The sequence below is a fragment of the Prunus avium genome, chromosome 6, assembly GCF_965620075.1.
Source record: "Prunus avium chromosome 6, drPruAviu1.hap1.1, whole genome shotgun sequence".
Lineage (NCBI taxonomy): Eukaryota > Viridiplantae > Streptophyta > Magnoliopsida > Rosales > Rosaceae > Prunus > Prunus avium.
In genome coordinates this window covers 30,944,805-30,964,456 of record NC_142289.1, presented here as the reverse complement: position 1 = coordinate 30,964,456, position 19,652 = coordinate 30,944,805, and the positions used below count along the sequence as shown (strand labels likewise).

Sequence of the window (19,652 nt, the reverse complement as noted above, 5' to 3'; positions counted from 1 at the left end):
GTTGCTTTTATCTGCATTTGCACCTGCACTTGTTTCTTCCTTCATCTCCTCAAAACTTTAAACACCAGAGCTTCAAAGCCTCAAAGCATGGCTAAGGCAAGAAAAAAGGAAAGAGAATTAAGAATATGTGTGGAAGGTAGAAAGGAAGAGAAGGAACAAGCAATAGGTGCAGGTGCCAATGCAGGTGAATGCCATCTTGGTTCAATATTTAACATACATATCTACTTTGTCTTGATTACATATGTATGATTAGATTATGACTACATATATATATATATATATGTGTGCGCGCGCACGCGTATGCTTTAATTCTTTATGATATATTGCCAATTTCCGTTAGATCCAAAAGGGTTTTCTTTCTCCAGAACCTTTTGAATTATTAACCGACGAATGCACATAAAAGAGGCCTACCTACTCATAAGGTAACATTTTCGGGGCTTTTAAGGTAACAAACTCTCTTATCTCCCTCTCAGATTAGTATGGATATGCACAGTAGATGCACAAAGATTTTTGTAGCCTAATCTAGAGATCTGCTATAGATATATGTAGAGGTCGGTCAAATTTTCGACAATTATATATCCTATAGCTAGCTGTTCCAAAGTTCCCCAAATATATGGATGTTTAATACATGAGTGTTATCACAGAACATGAAATTAAGAAGTGAAGAAATAAATGTTTGAGTTGTAATGAGCACCAGATTTTACTAGTTGTGAAGATCTTCGGCTTTTCTTCTTCTTTTTTTTCTTTTTTTTATGATCAGAACTGTGAAGCTTTATGGTTCGTGTGCTTTTTATGTGTATTTTAAACACAGGAATTTCAAATAATCAATTGCATATAGTTATTTTGATTCCACTTCAAATATTTTGTTTGTAATTGTTTCAAATCCATTGCAAATTTCTGTGTAGTGTTTTTGTAGTTTCTTTTTTTTAACTATTTTCGCCTTATTGTCGAAATTTAAATCATTTCTTCTAAATCAGTCCATCCGTAAGGTCAATTTGGATGGAGTGCACAAAGAGAGTGAATAATGGGAGGAAGACTATCAGCACAACCGCATATATATGTGTCCTTGAAAGTAGGCATGATGATGATGATTTTCAATATTGAAGGAGAATATGAGTGGTGTTAGAGAAGATAGAACTGATATTCCAGTGGAGTGAAATTCCTGCATATGCTTCTATATTTTTCTTAATTAGAAGAAAACTAAGGAAATTAATTAAGGTTATGAGAGAAATGTATCTTTGAAACTTTCCTAGGGTTTGGAGAGAGATGCAAGGGAAACGAGGACAAGGACAGCAAAGACATGGAGTATCAAAAATATTAAACTTTCAACAATGAAATGATATATATATATATATACATATATACAGAAAGCTTAGATTATATATACATCATGTAATTTAATTTGTCTATGGTTCATAATAAATTCTCTCTCACTCATGTATTCATTGACAGTGATGTGTGTTTTCTGTTGGATCAACATCATTGTCTTCTCTTCTAACAATTTTGGAAGGAATATAGATACATGATACATGTCTTTAATCTTTTGAGGAGAAAAATAAAAAACCATTGTATATGTGGGAGAGAATTGATTGAGGCCAGTTTCCAAAGTTAACTGAGGAACTGGTTTGAGAAGATTAGGGTTCCAGTAGACTGAATATATACTAAGGTAGTTCTCAAGATCTGAGTTAGAGACTGAATATTGACAGATTCTTGGGAGAGAGAGAGAGAGAGAGAGAGAGAGAGATGGAGATTATTGTCGATTTCTCTCTTTCCTATTACGAGTTTGTAAGGCAAATCCATATGTTTGGTGTTAATATGGTATAAAGGAACATGTTTTTTTTCATCCTTTCAATAATGATATATGATTTGTGAGATTCTCAGGGTATCAAGAGGTAGACAGACACCAAGGAGGGAAGAGAATACATGACAAGTGAAGAGATAAACTTGTGTAACAACTTGGCACCAAAGCAAGTAAAGAAATCGATATTGTGGCACGTAAATTCTTTTGGCATAATCCCCTTATAGCTTGATTACAGGTAAAAAGTTCGGTGGTTGGGATTTGGAACATTTTAATAAAGCTGTTTTAGCTGAGTTAGGTTGAAAACTTTAACTCAAAAAGATAATTGGTGGGTTAAGGTATTTTAAGTGTATGAGAAATTCTTTTAAAGGAGATTCGATGGATTGTGGGAGATGGTACTCATATTAAATATTCATTGGGTAATTGGATTTAGGGTTTCTCCCCACATGAGTGGAGATGGAAGAACTCAACCAACTGAACTATACCCCACTAACATGATTATTGTTGTTTAGTTCTTGTTATGGGGTTTATCCCATATGTTTCATATATATATAAAAGAATTTCTCTTCTTTTTAGGGATTGTTCCTTATATAAGTATTTTGGAAGTATTTGAGAAATTGTATGTTTTGGCCAAATTTTAATTGTAATATTACATATTGATTAATTACGAAGTGATCTTTTTATTAGAGAAAATGAATTTAAAGTCCCTTTCTAACCTTGAATTTTGAAATTAATACAAGCAATTGAAAATATCCCTTTCCGATGTGAGCGTAGGAAACAAATTGATATGCTGGTCCACTTTAAACATAACATCCATGGATGTCACTTTTGAAATGTAACCTATTGGATGTCACTATTGGGCAAACTATCCATCTTTCGTTGCTTCCTTTTAAAAAAAAATGTTTTTCCTTGCAACTCTTTTTTTTATGTCAAAGTGAATAAAAAACTGCATTAGAGACCAATCATTTTAACAAAAAAAATGCACCCATGATCAATGTCACTATCGGACAATGACATGGTTATAATAATTGGACCGGCTTGTTCTTATTTGGAGGCCTTGGACCATTTTTTTTATTTTTTAAAAAAGATGGAAATCGGATTACTTGGGCGCCACCTAATTATGGTTATCACAAGTTAAATTTTGATGGGCATGATTTGTTATATATATTTTTTAGGACCTTTCCTATTTGGGGGGGCCGGGGCGATAATACACTAACTCATACATACAACACGAATGCTAGGACTCGAACCCAGGACCTTGCATGGGGGAGCAATTACTCTAAACTACTACACTAGTGGGTCCTTGCCTGCATGATTTGTTATTAGAGATCATGGAGGAAATGTTAAAACCGGTGGAAATTTCCAAACTGGTTATGCGTTTATTATGGGCATTACGTTTAAATTATGAGAAACTAAGTACTTAAGGAAATTTTAAGGCTTTGCTTGATGATTTAAAATATGGTTTTACAAACAATATTCATCGGAGTATATTGTCACAAGTGAAAAATATGGGAAGACTTCTTTAAAGTGAGTAGTTTCATTTTCAACATGTGTACAATGGTTTATTTTTTTCGTTTTTACAGTATCTTGGTCATATCATATATGAAATTATATTTATTAATAAGCATATGAACCTTTCATTTTCTTTCCTTTTAGATTTCTTTTTATGGTTAGATTTGGATCATCTAGTTCATTATTGCATGTTTCCTAGTTCATTATCTAGTTCCCTCGCATTTGAACCTTTCATTTTCTTTCTTCCAAATGACACATTTTGATCCTTGGCAAGTGCTCAACCACAATCCGTAACTATCCACTCACCGCCACACCACACGGGGCAGGAGTGGGTGGGCACACCATTCACCCACTCTGTGGGCGACGATGGGTTGGCTTCAGATGAACTTTAGCTAGGGGTTGTCCTTGGTTATGCTTTTGTGTTGGGAGTACGGTCAACCAAACCTTCTCAGTGAACAGGTATGTCGAGGATGGCTTTTGGTGGAGTTGATGAAGAAGTTAGCCAATTTTCGGCCACACGAACATGTGGACAGTAGGTTGGCTTTGGAAGTAGCTAGCCAATTCTCTTCGGAGGTGGTTAAGCTATTATTAGAATTGTCTAGGGATTGCTTGTATGTGCAGAATGCGAGCCCAATGCACAAGAAAGTCTAGGATGACACTATTAAAAGTAGCAACGATGCCACAAAATATCACTTGCCTTTGGAGTAGTGGGCGAGTGGTGAGTCGGAGTGTCATCGCTAAAGTTTAACCTTGGTGTGTACAATTGTTTTTAGAAACTCAATCCAATACCAGGGACGTTGAAAGTGACATTCGTATGAGTTGAAAACCCACAACATATCAGTTACCTAGTTTCTAGATTTCATGGTATTCTTGTCATGTCTAGTGGTGTGAGCTTGGCTCCACTCGGTGTAGCCGTATTCTCGGTTAGCAATTGTGCTTGTTTAGATGTGCAGTTCGTTTGGTGGTGCTAGGGTTTGCTAAAGCAACGGCGTGTGAGTGGTGAATGGGTTGTATGCACCGGCAAGCTCTTTGTTATGGCATCGAACTATTGTCTCATACCCCTCGTCATTGATGCTTAAAGATTAGCTTGTGCTGGTTAATGGGTTCCTGTTTTGGCTACCTATTGTTAAGAATGGTGCCTCTCGTTGTCCCTTTCCTTCTTTTATGGTACTTTATATTGGACAAACCTTTCTCATCCAGGTTCAGCCGTCGTCTCCCTCCTCGACTTGATAGCGTCGAGTCACTTTTCTTCCACGTCGAGTCGCTGCCGTCACTCATCTCTTCGACTCTGGGGTGTTGGCCTCGTTGTCGTCTCTCTCAGATCGTGGACGTTGGTTTTGTCGTTCACTTTCTCCTCAGTGTGTCGGCATTTCTGATGGTTGCCTTGGTATGGTGGTTTCAGCGAGTTTGCTACTGTAAATGTGCCAACAGTCTCCAAGTCAACGACGACTATGGTGCAAGCTGCTTCATTAAGGTCGACGGTCAAAGTGAAGGTGGCTTTCCTCACGCCCCCTCAGTCGTCTGATCAGCGATATCAACCCTTACCTTCATGAGAAGATGGCCGATGTCTAGAGATTTGGCATGAGTGGCTCTTTACCTAGGGTCAATAGCTTTAGTCCTCATTTTCACAGTGTTGGGCTAGGTTTTTGGCAACTAGAGTTGTTGGGTACCATCCTTTTACCCATCTTTATGGGTTTGACTGGTTACTCTGTGACAGAGGCTGAAAATTCTGGTGATGTTGGTGTCCCTCTTGACAAACCTATGGAGACTAGCCTAGTGGATTCTCCTGGGTGCCTTCCTTAATGTGTTCTTGGAGCATTCGTGGGCTTATTATCTGGCAAATGCTTTTGTTCTTGATCCCCGTGTTCATGTTAAGTGGCTAGGCCAAGTTTGTTATTGTTATGTGAAGTTTTCTTCGTTATCCCTTTGGCCGATCTTTGATTCTCCGCCTGTCTCAAGGACTATGTTTTAATATGAGGTTTTTTTGTCAATGTTGAGATGATACGATGTGCTTGGGGGCTTTTTTATTTTATTTTCTTTCCTAGCATGTTTTGCCCCTGAGGAGGGGGAGGGGGGGTGGGTGTTAGTCTATTCTTTGTGTTGTTCCTTGCAGATTTCTCTTCTCAAATACGAATTAAGTAGATCCCTGATCAACTAATTTGATAGACTTAGCAAAGCACTCAACAAGTATATAATTGAGTTAGTATGTTTTAATAAGGTTCACGGGATTCTGTAATTGACACCAAGTATCGCATTTAGCTACGTTCTTCATCTATGCGAGAGCCGAGATATCCGTTACCAAGAGTCGTTTTGACATATTTGAAGATGACGACGCCACTCGTACACACCGTTTCCATGGCAACATGGACGTGCTCTCTCATTCAAGTTCCTTGGTGGAATTCATGCCGGTCTTCGTTTGTACACTTGAAAGGGTCGGTTGCGCAAACTCAACGCTCTTGAGATAAAGGGACAAGGAGTCGCAAGACCTCTCATCTCCCGCTTTGAAACTAGTTCTCGGGTCGTTCTGCTAGGCAGGTTTTGACAATGATCCTTCTTACGACTTCTCCTTCCTCAAAATGATAAGGTTTAGTGGACTTCTCGTGATGTCGCGGGTAGCAAACCTCCCACGTCGCCACGATCCGAACACTTCACTGGACCATTCAATTGGTAGGAATGACGGGTGGTGTGTACAAAAGGCAGGAACGTAGTATCCTAAAAAATAATCATCTCTCAATTAAAAGACTCTCTTGGTGCTCCAGACTGTATTTATTTAATTGGATAAGCAACAAGTCATCTCCTGGGTTGTATGAGATGAGACTGAGTTCATTCCCGGTCTTGTCCATTCAAAGCCACCAAACGAGTTTTAGTGGAGCGATGTGGGATAAGTAAAACTTTGATTAATGACAATATCCCTAAATTGTGGCATTTTGCAAGCATAACTTACTTTTCAGGTGGGCAAAAAATGGGATGAAGTGGTTGTAAAATCTTCAAAGCCTCCAAAATGGGTGTAACATGTCCAACTAAACAGTATCTTCCATTAGCTGAAGGAATTTCAAATGCTTGTATATGGGGTGTAGGCAACATTTCTAACATCAATAGATATATAATTTGGTTTGTCTACGTATTGCGTATCTGCATGGAAAAAAAAATAGAAGACAAAAAAATAAAAAAAATACAATCGATTGTTAGCACATCACAAGAATCATCTAAAGAATTCAAAAAGTAGTTAATTGCCTTAATTCACTATAACCACATCACACATTCAAGAATTACTTTGATTCTATAAATAATTAATTGTCTTAATTGCCATAATACTAGTATGAGAGAGTGTGTTTGTTGTGTGGAGGGAGGGAGGGATTTGGAGGTATTTGAAGAGAAAAGGGTCTTGTTCGATTTGAACAATGGACAATGGGATTGGAGTTGAATTGATGATATGTTCGAGGCTTAATAGCTAAAATCTCACCTCCCAAAACATAAAAACAAATCCACAACACAAATGCACACATGCATGAAAAAGAAAACTACAACTATGTGTATTGTTGTTGTTATGAAGGCCAATTGAGTTCAAAGAAATAGACAAATACAAGCATTGTGTTAAGATAAGTCCATGGTGTTTAGGGGTTACACTGTGCACCCTTCCTCCGCCCACAAATTTTTCTTCTTTTCTTTTTGGTGTGTTTTTTGGGGTGTGCGTGTGTGTTTGCCTAATAGAGTTATTTCAATTTCGAATTAATTCCTACCCAAACCAAAAATTCAAATATGAGTTGTATTTTTCTATTTTCTCTAGTAAGTTTGCATGTTAAACCTTTTTTTTTTTTTTTTCTCTTTTGCTATGGGATTTTCGACGCATGATAGCAAGGCCCACATGGAAATCATGTGTTGGTGCAGTGGATTTTTTGGCATGCCCTAAAAATATATTTGGGTTTTCATGTAGACTTGAAGAAGAGCAAAACACTTCATGTTGCATAAACATATATATTCAGATCATTATACACTCCGACTCACCACTTGCCCACTACTCCGAAGGAAACTGATATTTTGTCGCATCATTGCTACTTTTAGAGTGTCATCCTTGACTTTCTGGTGCATTGGGCTCGCATTGTGCACACACAAGCAATGCCTAGACAATCCTAATCATAGCTCAACTACCTCTGAAGAGAATTGGCTCACTTCTTCCAAAGCCAACCCACCGCCCATGTGTTCGTGTGGCCGATAATTGGCTAGCTTCTTCATAAACTCCGCCGAAATCTATCCTCAACATACCTATGCACTGAGAAGGGTGGCCGTACTCCCAACACAAAAACATAACCGAGAACAACCCCAAGCTAAAGTTCATCTGAAGCCAACCCATCGTCACCTACATTGTGGGCGAATTGTGTGCTTCCTAGGGTTGACATAGACATTCCCTCCCATGCAAAAGATTGTCTATGCCAACCACAGAAAGTACACTATTCATGCACTCCCGCCTCGTGTGGTGTGGCAGTGAGTGGATAGTTACGGATTGGGGTTGAGCACTTGCCAAGAATCAAAATGTGTCATTTGGAAGAAATTTTTCAAAAAGTTTTTTTAAATCTTGTGGGTTTGATTTTTTTTTGAAAAATTTCTTTAAATGTTGTGGGTTTGCAAGTCATAAGAGTGTCACTTTCAATGTCCCTGGTATTGGGTTGAGTTTCTAAAAACAACTATGCACACCAAGGTAAAACTTTACCGATGACACTCCGACTTGCAACTCACCCAATGCTCCGAAGGCAACGAAACATTTCTTTGTCATTTTGAAGAAATCTTTTTTAAAAAATTGGCTAGGCAACCCCAATTCGCGACTATCCAACCACCGCCACTCGACACCGGTGGTTGATAGTTGCAAAATAAGGTTGTGGTCGACATGCCCTTACATTTAAGAAGGAGTTCCTAGCAACTCTGTGCTTTCCCATGAAAAATGAACTAGATGACCAATTGATCAAGGATTTCTCTGCTCAACTTATTAAGTAGAGGGAATGGTACTTTAAGTTCGTACCACTCCCTCTATGGATCGAGCCCAAAACATGAGCAACATTATAATATGATGGGAGGAGTCATTTGGTAAGTTTTTACTGAAATCCAATTAATAAAACTATGCAATGTTCCAACCACTCTCTTTACGGTACGAACTTAAAGTGTTCAACTTGTTTGACCAATTGATTTCGAATCAAGCCCAAAACTTGGTTAACATCATAATGTGGTTGGAGGAGGCATTTGATGAGTTTTTACTGAAATTCAATCACTAAAACTATGCAATATTGCAACCACTCTCTTTACGGTACGAGCTTAAAGTGACCAACTTATTTGACCAATTGATTTCGGATCGAGCCTAAAACTTGGGCAACATAATATGATGGGAGGAGTCATTTGGTGAGTATTTATTAAAATCCAATTAATAAAACTATGCAATGTTCTAACAACTCCCTTTACGGTATGAACTTGGGTACAAACATAAAGTGAACAACTTTTTTGACCAATTGATTTCAGATCAAGCGCAAAACATGGGCAACATCATAATATGTTGGGATGAGTCATTTAGTGAGTTTTTACTGAAATCCAATTACTAAAACTATGCAATGTTGTAATCAATCCCTTTAAGGGATGAACTAGATAGCTATTGATGGTGTTGTCACACGAGTAGTGGGCTATACACTCTGACTTACCACTTGCCCACTACTATGAAGGCAACTGATATTTTGTGGCATCATTACTACTTTTAAGAGTGTCATCATTGACTTTCTTGTGCATTGGGCTCGCACTATGAACACACAAGCAATGCCTAGACAATCCTAATCATAGCTCAACCACCTCCGAAGAGAATTGGCTCACTTCTTCCAAAGCCAACCCACCGCCCATGTGTTCGTGTGGCCGATAATTAGCTAGATTCTTCATCAACTCCGCCGAAAGCCATCATCGACCTACCTATGCACTAAGAAAGTTTGGTGGCCGTACTCCCAACACAAAAGCATAACTGAGGACAACCCTAAACTAAAGTTCATCTGAAGCCAACCCATCGTCGCCCACATGGTGGGTTAATGGTGTGCTTCCCGGGGTTGGCATAGACATTCCCTTGCATGCAAAAGATTGTCTATGCCACCCCCAGGAAGCACATCATTCACCCACTCCTGCCCCATGTGGTGTGGCGGTGAGTGGATAGTTACGGATTGGGGTTGAGCACTTGCCAAGGATCAAAATGTGTCATTTGGAAGAAGTTTTTCAAAAAGTTATTTAAATCTTGTGGGTTTGAAATTTTTTTGAAAAAGTTATTTAAATGTTGTGGGTTTTCAAATCATAAGAGTGTCACTTTCAACGTCCCTGGTATTAGGTTGAATTTCTAAAAACAACCATGCACACAAAGGTTAAAACTTTACCTATGACACTTTGACTCGTCACTTGCCCACTACTCTTAAGGTAACGAAATATTTCTTTTTTCATTTCGATGAAATTTTTTAAAAAAATTGGCTATGCAACCTCAATCTGCGACTATCCACCCATCGTCACCCTACACGGTTGGTTGATAGTTGCAAAATGAAGTTGTGGTTGACATGCCCTCGCATTTGAGAAGGAGTTCGTACCAACTCCGTGCTCTCCCATGCAAAATGAAGTAGATGACCAATCCTTCGCTCCACTTGGTGTAGCTGCATTCTCAGTTAGCCATTGTGCTTGTTGAGATGTGTGGTTCGTTTGGTGCTGCTGGGTGTAGGGGTCTTTTTGTTCCAGCAGCCTGACGAATGGGCTTAGGCTGCTGTAAGAGGAAGACAAACAAAATCCCCCAGTGCGTGAGTTCAAGAACCAGGCTCCAAAAGAGTTTTGTAAGATTTGCTAAAACCTTAGAAAACACTTTCAGGTTCTTTTCACTAATAACCAAATGAACTTAACAAATTGATAAGTGACTTGGCTTGAGGAGCTTGTGGCATGGGAGCTAAGCCTTCACAAGTTTAGCAATTTGAGAGAGAGAGAGAGAGAGAGAGAAAAAGAGACAAGAACGTGGACTTCTTACAGAGAGAAAAGGTTCAGCGTGAGGAAAGAAGAAAATTATGAGGATTTCAATCTTAGAAAGGGAGAAAACAATGGAGGCAGAATGTAGGGTGTCTAAAGTAAATTTCCAGTTGCTTGACAAAGCTTGGTCACGCTCTGGATGATCCTTTTCTGGGTAGAGGAAGCTCCTTTTTATAGGCACTTAGAACCCTAATTCTATCGATCCTCCATTCCCATTTTTCCATTGCTTCTTTCCATTCACTCCCTTTTGGTGAAATTTCTTCAACCGGAGCGCATGGGTCACATGCTCTTTGGAGTTCCAAGGTTTTCTATGCGGCTGGACCTCCCTATGGGGGTGAGGCGCCACCTGCTTTCTTTCTTGGTTTTTAAATTAAAGCTTGCAGAGGAAAAGGAGAATGGATAGAGTCGTTTGTCCAACGGGTACTTCTTCTACACTTATGGATTTCCTCCGGTTCCTGCAATGGCTTCTCGTTGATTGTTATAGGGTTTTGACAATACGAAGCTAGATTTTTTTAACAAGGCGCTAGGTTGGGCTTTGCTTACGATATCGGGTTATTACTACTCTCTTTCTAGCGGCCTGTGTGTTTTCGTCAAGCTGCTGGAAGTAGCCTATTTGCTTTATTTTGGGCATTTTAACTAATCGTGAGATTGTCTAAGTGTTGCAGCAGATTAATAAATGTTCTCCTAAGGCATTGAGTCACCTCTTTTCCTCTCTCATGCTAATCCATGTGTTTAGGCCCGAGGAATGGGCTTGAGTTTTAACGGCATCCAAATGGTGTAAAACTTTCATTCCTTGAACCCTCAATGGGCCATGTGAGTGCTCGTACTCGTCCATACCACAACCTTCTCAGCAAGCCCCGAGTAATTACGTGGCTTGGGCCCACTTAAGCCTGTAGCACGACATGGTATTAGAATAACGGTCTTTTACATGGCGTTGCATGTTTATTCAGCATGCTTGTGCTTGAGTTCCATCATGCCACAATAAGCTATGATCGAGCCAAGTAGCATTGGATAGGTTAGTAAGCGTGAATTTATAGAGCCGGTGCGTTTTGGCCCCCTCTGCGTGGTGGGCATGCACGTTTGCTTGGCGTGACACGTGGCTCATGGCTCGCGCAGGTGCATCCTACAAGTTCCCTTATGTCCCAATTGGGCTCCTTTTGCAATTAAATATTTGTGCTGGGCTAGGAATAAACTTGGGCCCAACCCTTGGATTTTTGGGTCTCAACACTGGGCTTTGCTAAAGCAACGACGTGTGAGTGCTGAATGGGTTGTATACACCGGCAGGCTCTTTGCTCTGGCATCGAACTATCGTCTCATACCCCTCGTCATTGATACTTCAAGATTGGCTTGTGCGTGTTAATGGGTTCTTGTTTTGGCTACTTATTGTTAAGGAATGGTGCCTCTCGTTGTCCCTTTCCTTCTCTTACCTTTCGCAGGCAGCATGAGGACGTTGTAGCAATGCATGTGTCCCGATCAAGCCACGCCTCATTGTGAGATTATGAAGGTCCACAAGTTTCTGCTTGTGATCTCAGATTCAGAGCATGAAGCGGACGTTGGGTCTTTGGCCTCCCATCGTCCAATTTGAAACTTTTTCGCTCAACAAGTACGACTGTCGTGCCCGCGGCAAGCTCTTGATCCACAAGGTCATTTTTCTTGCACGGAGCCGATGTTGGAAAGAAATGCTACCTAGTTAATCCTGCCAGTAGTCATATGCTTGTCTCAAACCACACCTATTCTGACATGTCCACAACTTTCTTATCCGTTCCACGGTACGAACGTGGGTACAAACTTAAAGTGACCAACTTCTTTGACCAATTGATGTCGGATCTAACCCAAAACTTAGGCAACATCATAATATGGTGGGAGGAGTCATTTGCTGAGTTTTTATTAAAATCCAATTAATAAAACTATGCCATGTTCCAACCACTCCCTCTACGATACAAACTTAAAGTGTCCAACTTCTTTGACCAATTGATTTCGGATCGACCCCAAAACTTGGACCACATCATAATATGATGGAAGGAGTCATTTGGTGAGTAGTTACTAGGATCCAATTAATAAAACTATGCAATCTTCCAACCACTCCCTTTACGATACGAACTTGGGTACGTACTTAAAGTGAACAACTTTTTTGACTAATTGATTTCAGATTGAGCCCAAAACATGGGCAACATCATAATATGATGGGAGGAGTCATTTGGTGAGTTTTTACTGAAATCCAATTAATAAAACTATGCCATATTCCAACCACTCCATTTACGGTATGAACTTAAAGTGTCCAACTTCTTTGACTAATTGATTTCGAATTGAGGCCAAAACTTGGGCAACATCATAATGTGGTTAGAGGAGGCATTTGGTGAGTTTTAACTGAAATCCAATCACTAAAACTATGCAATGTTCTAACCACTTCCTTTATGGTACGAACTTGGGTATGTACATAAAGTGACCAACTTCTTTGACCAATTGATTTCGGATCGAGCCCAAAACTTGGGCAACATCAACATGGTGGGAGGAGTCATTTGGTGAGTATTTACTAAAATCCAATTAATAAAACTATGCAATGTTCCAACCACTCTCTTTACAGTACGAACTTGGGCACGAACTTAAAGTGAACAACTTTTTTGACCAATTGATTTCGGATCGAGCCCAAAACATGGGCAACATCATAATATGTTGGGAGGAGTCATTTGATGAGTTTTTACTAAAATCCAATTACTAAAACTATGCAATGTTGTAACCAATCCCTTTAGGAGACGAACTTGGGTACGAACTTAAAGTGACCAACTTCTTCGACCAATTGATTTCAGATTGATGCCAAAAGTTGGGCAACATCATAATATGGTGGGAGAAGTTGCTAGGAACTGCTTCTCAAATGCGAGGGCATGTCGACCACAACCTAGTAATATTGCACTCCTTAGGAATAGGAAACTTGGGCAGCATCATAATATGGTTGTGATCGAGGCCAAGGATCATAATCATGCAGTACTTTTATAATCAGAATTGTGAAGCTTTATGGTTCGTGTGTTTTTTATATGTATTGTAAACACAGGAATTTCAAATAATCAATTGCATATAGTTATTTTAAATCCACTTCAAATATTTTGTTTGTAATTGTTTCAAATCCATAGCAAATTTTTGTGTAGTGTTTTTGTAGTTTCTTTTTTTTAACTATTTTCACCTTATTGTCGAAATTTAAATCATTTCTTTTAAATCAGTCCATCCGTAAAGGTCAATTTGGATGGAGTGCGCAAAGAGAGTGAATAATGGGAGCAAGACTACCAGCACAACCGCATATATATATATATATATGTGTGTGTGTGTGTCCTTGAAAGTATGCATGATGATGATGATTTTCAATATTGAAGGAGAATATGAGTGATGTTAGAGAAGCTAGAACTGATGTTCCAGTGGAGTGAAATTCCTGCATATGCTTCTATATTTTTCTTAATTAGAAGAAAACTAAGGAAATTAATTAAGGTTATGAGAGAAATGTATCTTTGAAACTTTCGTAGGATTTGGAGAGAGATGCAAGGGAAACGAGGACAAGGAAAGCAAAGACATGGAGTATCAAAAATATTAAACTTTCGACAATGAAATGATTTATATATATATACAAAGCTTAGATAAGATATACATCATGTAATTTAATTTGTCTATGGTTCAATAATGATATATGATTTATTTTTTTGAAGATCTTTCCTATTGAGAGGGGCGATAGCATACTAAATTCACACACATTACACATATGCTAGGATTCGAACTCAGGACCTTTCCTGGGGAGCAATTGCTACAAAGCACTACATTAGTGGATCCCTTGCCGTATTGCGTTGTTGATATTTTATATTATCTTGCATATATCAAAGGGAACATCGCCAATGGGTTCCCACCACAGTGGTGGTCGATTCCTCCTCCCCACCATGGCACCCAGGATCAAATCACAATGGGGTTTCTTTCCTCTAATATAACCACACACACAAAAAAAAAAAAGATCGTCATACTGTAAATTGAACAATAATTGAAATATTGCTTACCGTTGAAATGTTGATATCAAATTCGAATGGTTTATGGATTAGTTTTTTTGTATCACGTGGTTGATACCAATTTGTTAAATGAAACGTAATAGCAATGGTTATAACCAATAAGAAAATGTCAAGTGTAAAATATAGTAGGCCAAAGCGAATAGAGACGAAATAATTGCAGTTTGATTAAATTCAATCCAAGATTACACATTTAGTCAAGCTGCTCGAATTGGCTTTGGCCGGTTTGAGCAATTCAGAATTCAACAATACATAAAGACATTGCTATAAGAAATCACCTAAAGACTTATTGCTATATATTGTTTTATGTAAATTGAGAGTTGCTATTTGAACATAATGAAAATGCTCTTATAATGTTAATGCAAAGACTTATTGCTCAGAGGTTGAACAGAATCCTTCATTATTTGTATTTCGAGCTACATCCTGCTCTTCTTCCATAAAAAGAATGGCAACCAAACTGAATACCTTAATATACCTGCAACTTTAAAGCGTGTGCAAGGAACATGCTATGTTCCCTGCTCGCTAGTCTGCCTTACCAAAGCAAACATTAGAATGAGGAACCATCAATCTCATATCTTGGACCGTACTTTATCAATGAGCTCTCTTCGTAGGATTTTTCCTGATGCTGACTTGGGGACACTGTTTATGAATGTTACTCTTCGTAGTCTTTTGAAAGGCGCAACCTGTCACGAAACGAATTATGAGTGCAAAAACAAGAGCAATTTTTGCATCAAGGAAATCAGTTCAGGTCCCTGATAATAATCCTTCCTTGTAAATTCTCTACTTACTTGACTAGCTATAAAAGTCTTGACATCTTCTTCAGTCAGTGAGCTGTTTGGAGTGCGTACACAATATGCAACCGGAACCTCACCAGCTTCGGCATCAGGAAACCTGTAGGATGGAAATAACCCGATCGTTTAGTTAAGTCTTAAGATGAGGCCATCATCAGTGCAAATTCTGTTTGTGTCAAACTTACGGAATGACAACAGCATCTAATATTTCAGGGTGAGAAACTAGCAGCCCTTCAAGTTCTGCTGGTGCCACCTAGCAAAGGAGAAACAAAGCAAACAAAACATGATTCAATAGAATAGTGGAAGTACGGAGAATACATAAGCATTCCAACAACAACCAGAAAGATAATAAGTAACTGTTAATCTAAATCTGACAACATTAACATACATCATATTGACCAAATATTCTAGTTGCAGTGACAAGCAAAAGTTAAAGGCATTAAAGCATGGGATCAATGTTTATTATGCAATAGAAATTGCTAGAATATTTGTTTGACACTCAAATTAGGTTTCTTTCCTAATAAATATAACAGAAATAAGTATGAGCATATAAACAAGGTCAGGAAATATTAAGTGAAAAACCTGCATATATCTTTTGGACCTACAGATATCAGAGCCAGGTATGGGCATGCTGAAATCTGTTCTATCTAAAAAGTAATCAGCCAACACTAAAATGCAAGTGTGTTTCTTTTATGTATAGGACGTGTACTGATAAAAACAAACATGAGAAGAGTTATTCTAATTTCTGGCCTGATAAATTGCCTTATTTCAAATTATGAAGATTAACCAAATGACAGGAGATATTGCTATTATATAGATAATTGATGTATCTATTCAAAAGGACAAAACAGTTTCTTTTTCTACCGCTGAAATTTTGGTTATACTGAACATAAGAACCAAGAATACCAGTAGAAATTTTGTGCATTAATTGTTCCAACTTTACCAAGAGAAATTACCTGAAAACCTTTATACTTAATGAGCTCTTTGATTCGATCGACTACATAAAGTTGTCCGTCTTTATCAAAGTATCCAAGATCTCCTGTATGTACCCAACCATTTTTATCTATTGTCTCGTTGGTGGCCTGTGGGTTGTTGAAATACCCTGAAATGAGTTTTGTAAAAATAGTTCCTCAGTTAGAACTTTGCATCATATGCATATATTGATGTATCTTGAGGTGACTGCCCAAACAATGGTCTCAATCCCTGCTTCTGTTATTGTTGTAATTGCATAGCGTTTAGTTACAATCCGGCAGACCAAACTTAAATTTTCACTTTAGAAACGCTCCACATCCAAGTATTTTGAGGGACGAGAGCAAGATCCATGTGGAGAAGAGTCTCCAATGCTCATTTAAGCTAGTAGATGGAAAATGCAATGCCCTCCTTGAGATGGAGAAAGCATCAGTAGAAGAGCTCTGCATCTTATATAAATAATGAGAACTATGAGGATACTTTAACAAGTTCTTAGTTTGACAGACTACCTCCATGGCCAATATCTGGAATCAGATTTGATAGAATCACCTAAACTGACCTATTTGAGTTTTCTACTGCGCACTGACTGTTAATCACACCTGTCTCAAGGGGAAAAGGTTTTCTTTGACACTTACAAGTTCAAATTCTCAGACTTGTCATCAAATCCTGATTGGAAGCTATAAAAATTTTGACCAAATTTTCTATTGCAGAATTTCCCATTAAGGACCTAGGTACCTTAAGTTTTGTTGAGTTGTTACCACTTCGAAAATGAGTTAGCCTCTCGTAAAAATTCTTCTGACAATTGAATTTGCAGGACCATCATGATTATTAAATACAAGAAAATGAAAAAAAACACTTACCACTCATCATATTAGGCCCCCTAACCCATATCTCTCCCAACTTATTAGGAGGCTGAGGCTTCAGGGTGTCTACACTGACTATCTGACATTCAACTCCTGAAACAAGCATGCCAGCTGAACCAGTATGCCGAGGCCCTACTAGCGTATTCTCCACTGAAGCAATTCCACAGGTTTCTGTCATACCATAGCCCTGAGAAACAAGGAAACTTCTAAATCAGTGACGAAGTTGAAATTACGGTTACAAAGGTTTGTGCTAGGAAATTGCCAATTACACCATATGCACTAACAATCAATATGCTCTAACAGAAGTTTTATACTACCAACGACTAATTGATGAGGAAGGCAGTGAAATGCCAAAACCTCTACCACCACTCAATTATCACAGTTCACATCAATTTAATTGTGGCATAAGTTGCCAAACTCTGTCACTTATGTTTAACTTTGTGCCAAATTCAAATGTTCTGTTCAAGATTTAAATTTTGTCAATCTTTCACACAGGTTGGAAAATTGCACTTGATTAATAAAACTGTAGTCTAAAGCCATTTGGGTCAATCACATTCCAGAGACAAACACTATAAAAATAATTATAAATCTGAAACATTCCAACTATGCACAGTTATAAAATTGGAACCAGCATGATTAAGTACCTGAGCAATTAAACCTTGAGGAATAACTTTGGCACACTCCTCCATCAACTCTTTCCCCAGAGGTGCTGCCCCGGAACCAATATGCCTCAATGAAGAAAGGTTAAACTTCTTAACCGCACTGTTCTTTGCCAGGGCAAGTACTATAGGAGGCACAACCCACAAATGGGTCACCTTATACTTCTCAACAGCCATCAAGATCTTCTGAAGATCAAATCTAGACATGGACACAATAGTATTGCCCTTTTGCAGCTGTGAATATGTGATAATTGCCAACCCAAACACATGAAACATTGGCAAAACACAAAGAAACACGTGGTGCATTTCTCCAGTCATTTCTTGTTCCATTGTGCACATAAGAGATGAGGCAATGAAATTCTTATGTGTCAAAACTACCCCTTTGCTCATGCCTGTTGTACCAGAAGAGTACAAAAGCGCAGCTGTGTCAGTCTGCTTAATATTGGCCATTGGGAAATCTGAGGCAGACCCAGCTGACTCAACCAAATCATGGAAAGTTAGAATCTTTGACCTTGATGCAATGTGGGAAGCACCCTGTGACCCCAAAATCACCGCTGGGAGATTGAAATCCTTGACCTTTTCAAACAATTCAGGAACAGTTATGACAAGCTTGGGATTTGAATCTTTCACTTGCTTGGACAACTCTGAGACAGTGTAAAGAGGATTGGAAGTGGTTGCAATGGCACCACTTGCAATAATACCAAGGAAACAAATGGGGAATTGGATTGAATTTGGAGCAAAAATGAGAACAACATCGTTTTTCTTAATACCCAGATGGAGTAAGCCATGGGTGACCTTGATGACCAAGGACTTGAACTGAGAGAAGGACAAGGTTTCAGAAGACTCGGCATCAATGAGGGCAGGTTTGTTTGAGTAAGAAGAGGAGTTTCTGAAGAGGAAAGAGACCATGGAGAGGTTTGGGTCTCTGGGTAAGACCAGAGGTGGCCTAAGAGATCTGAAAATGCCATCACGGCCATACCCAGATTTCTCCATTGAAAACTATGCAAGAGAAATCCAAATGGGCAATTGGGTATGTGGGTATGTCAGTTTTGGATGAGGATTTTTACAGTAGATTTAGTTAAAGATGATTGGAGGCTCTTATTCTTATTATTGATAGCAGAGAGTTTGTGGTGATGCAGAGCACACAAATCAAAGTGTATAGATTTTGGCGATAAGTCTGATGAGGAAAAAAAGTGATCGAAATTATGGCACTGTTGATGATTGTTGTCTAAATGGGTGAGTGAATATCGTTTCCTTCGGTTGGATAAACAAAAGGATTGAAACTTGGAAAGAAACCTAACGGAAATGAATACTAGGTAACAAGACAAAAGAGGAAGTGGCGTATGTGTGTCGAGTTCCAAAGGCCTTTGATATGATTAAACGGCTAAGATTTCTGCAGATACTCAGTCTTTTTGGCCAAACAATGGGAATTGGTTTTGCACGTCATGCATGATCAAGAACTTTTGTTTTTCTTCTTTCTCTGACATGACGAGGTACTTTTTTTACCCTTTTTTTCGACTAATTGATGAGAAGGTTTAGGTATGAAAACAGGACAATAGCATGATTGAAGATAAAACTAACGGGCAATCACCATCTTGTAGACTGGGGTCCACTAATCATTTGGGTAAGGGATATTTGTAGAAATGTCACTTGAATTTATACATAAGTTTCAATTTGTCACCTGACTTTAACATTATCTAATTTTCAATTCATTTTGAAGGATATTTTAGTCTTTCCAAGCAAGAGGGTTTACTGTTGCGTAGATACAGCTGCACCAAAATGGATTCAGTTGCATCCTCAACTTGTGATACTCGCAAGTGCACGAGCCGTTTGGTAGTATAGCATATGTAAGTGCGAGGTCGATCCCACGAGGATTGGTGATTGAATGATCCAATTCATTTTTCCTACACAAAACAGAAATGAAAAAGAAAGGAAATAAATAAAACAAGGAAGAAAGAAATAACTAACTCAAGCAGATAAGTTCCCAAGTTCAATTAGATTAATGG

At 38.6% G+C, this 19,652-nt stretch overlaps 1 protein-coding gene and 1 pseudogene across 1 annotated transcript; both read right to left on the bottom strand.

Moving 5' to 3' along the window:
• Window positions 1-5,472: 5,472 nt before the first annotated feature.
• Window positions 5,473-5,617, bottom strand: LOC148294036 (5.8S ribosomal RNA; annotated as a pseudogene).
• A 9,073-nt stretch (window positions 5,618-14,690) lies between these two features.
• Window positions 14,691-18,788, bottom strand: LOC110755459 (AMP-dependent synthetase and ligase family protein). Its single transcript, XM_021956657.2, has 6 exons — window positions 17,632-18,788; window positions 16,985-17,174; window positions 16,112-16,257; window positions 15,341-15,408; window positions 15,153-15,255; window positions 14,691-15,047 (listed from the first exon to the last, which is right to left on the bottom strand). Exons 1-6 carry the CDS (start codon window positions 18,637-18,639, stop codon window positions 14,934-14,936), a joined length of 1,629 nt encoding a protein of 542 aa, XP_021812349.2. The 5' UTR covers window positions 18,640-18,788; the 3' UTR covers window positions 14,691-14,933.
• Between the last annotated feature and the right edge of the window lie 864 nt (window positions 18,789-19,652).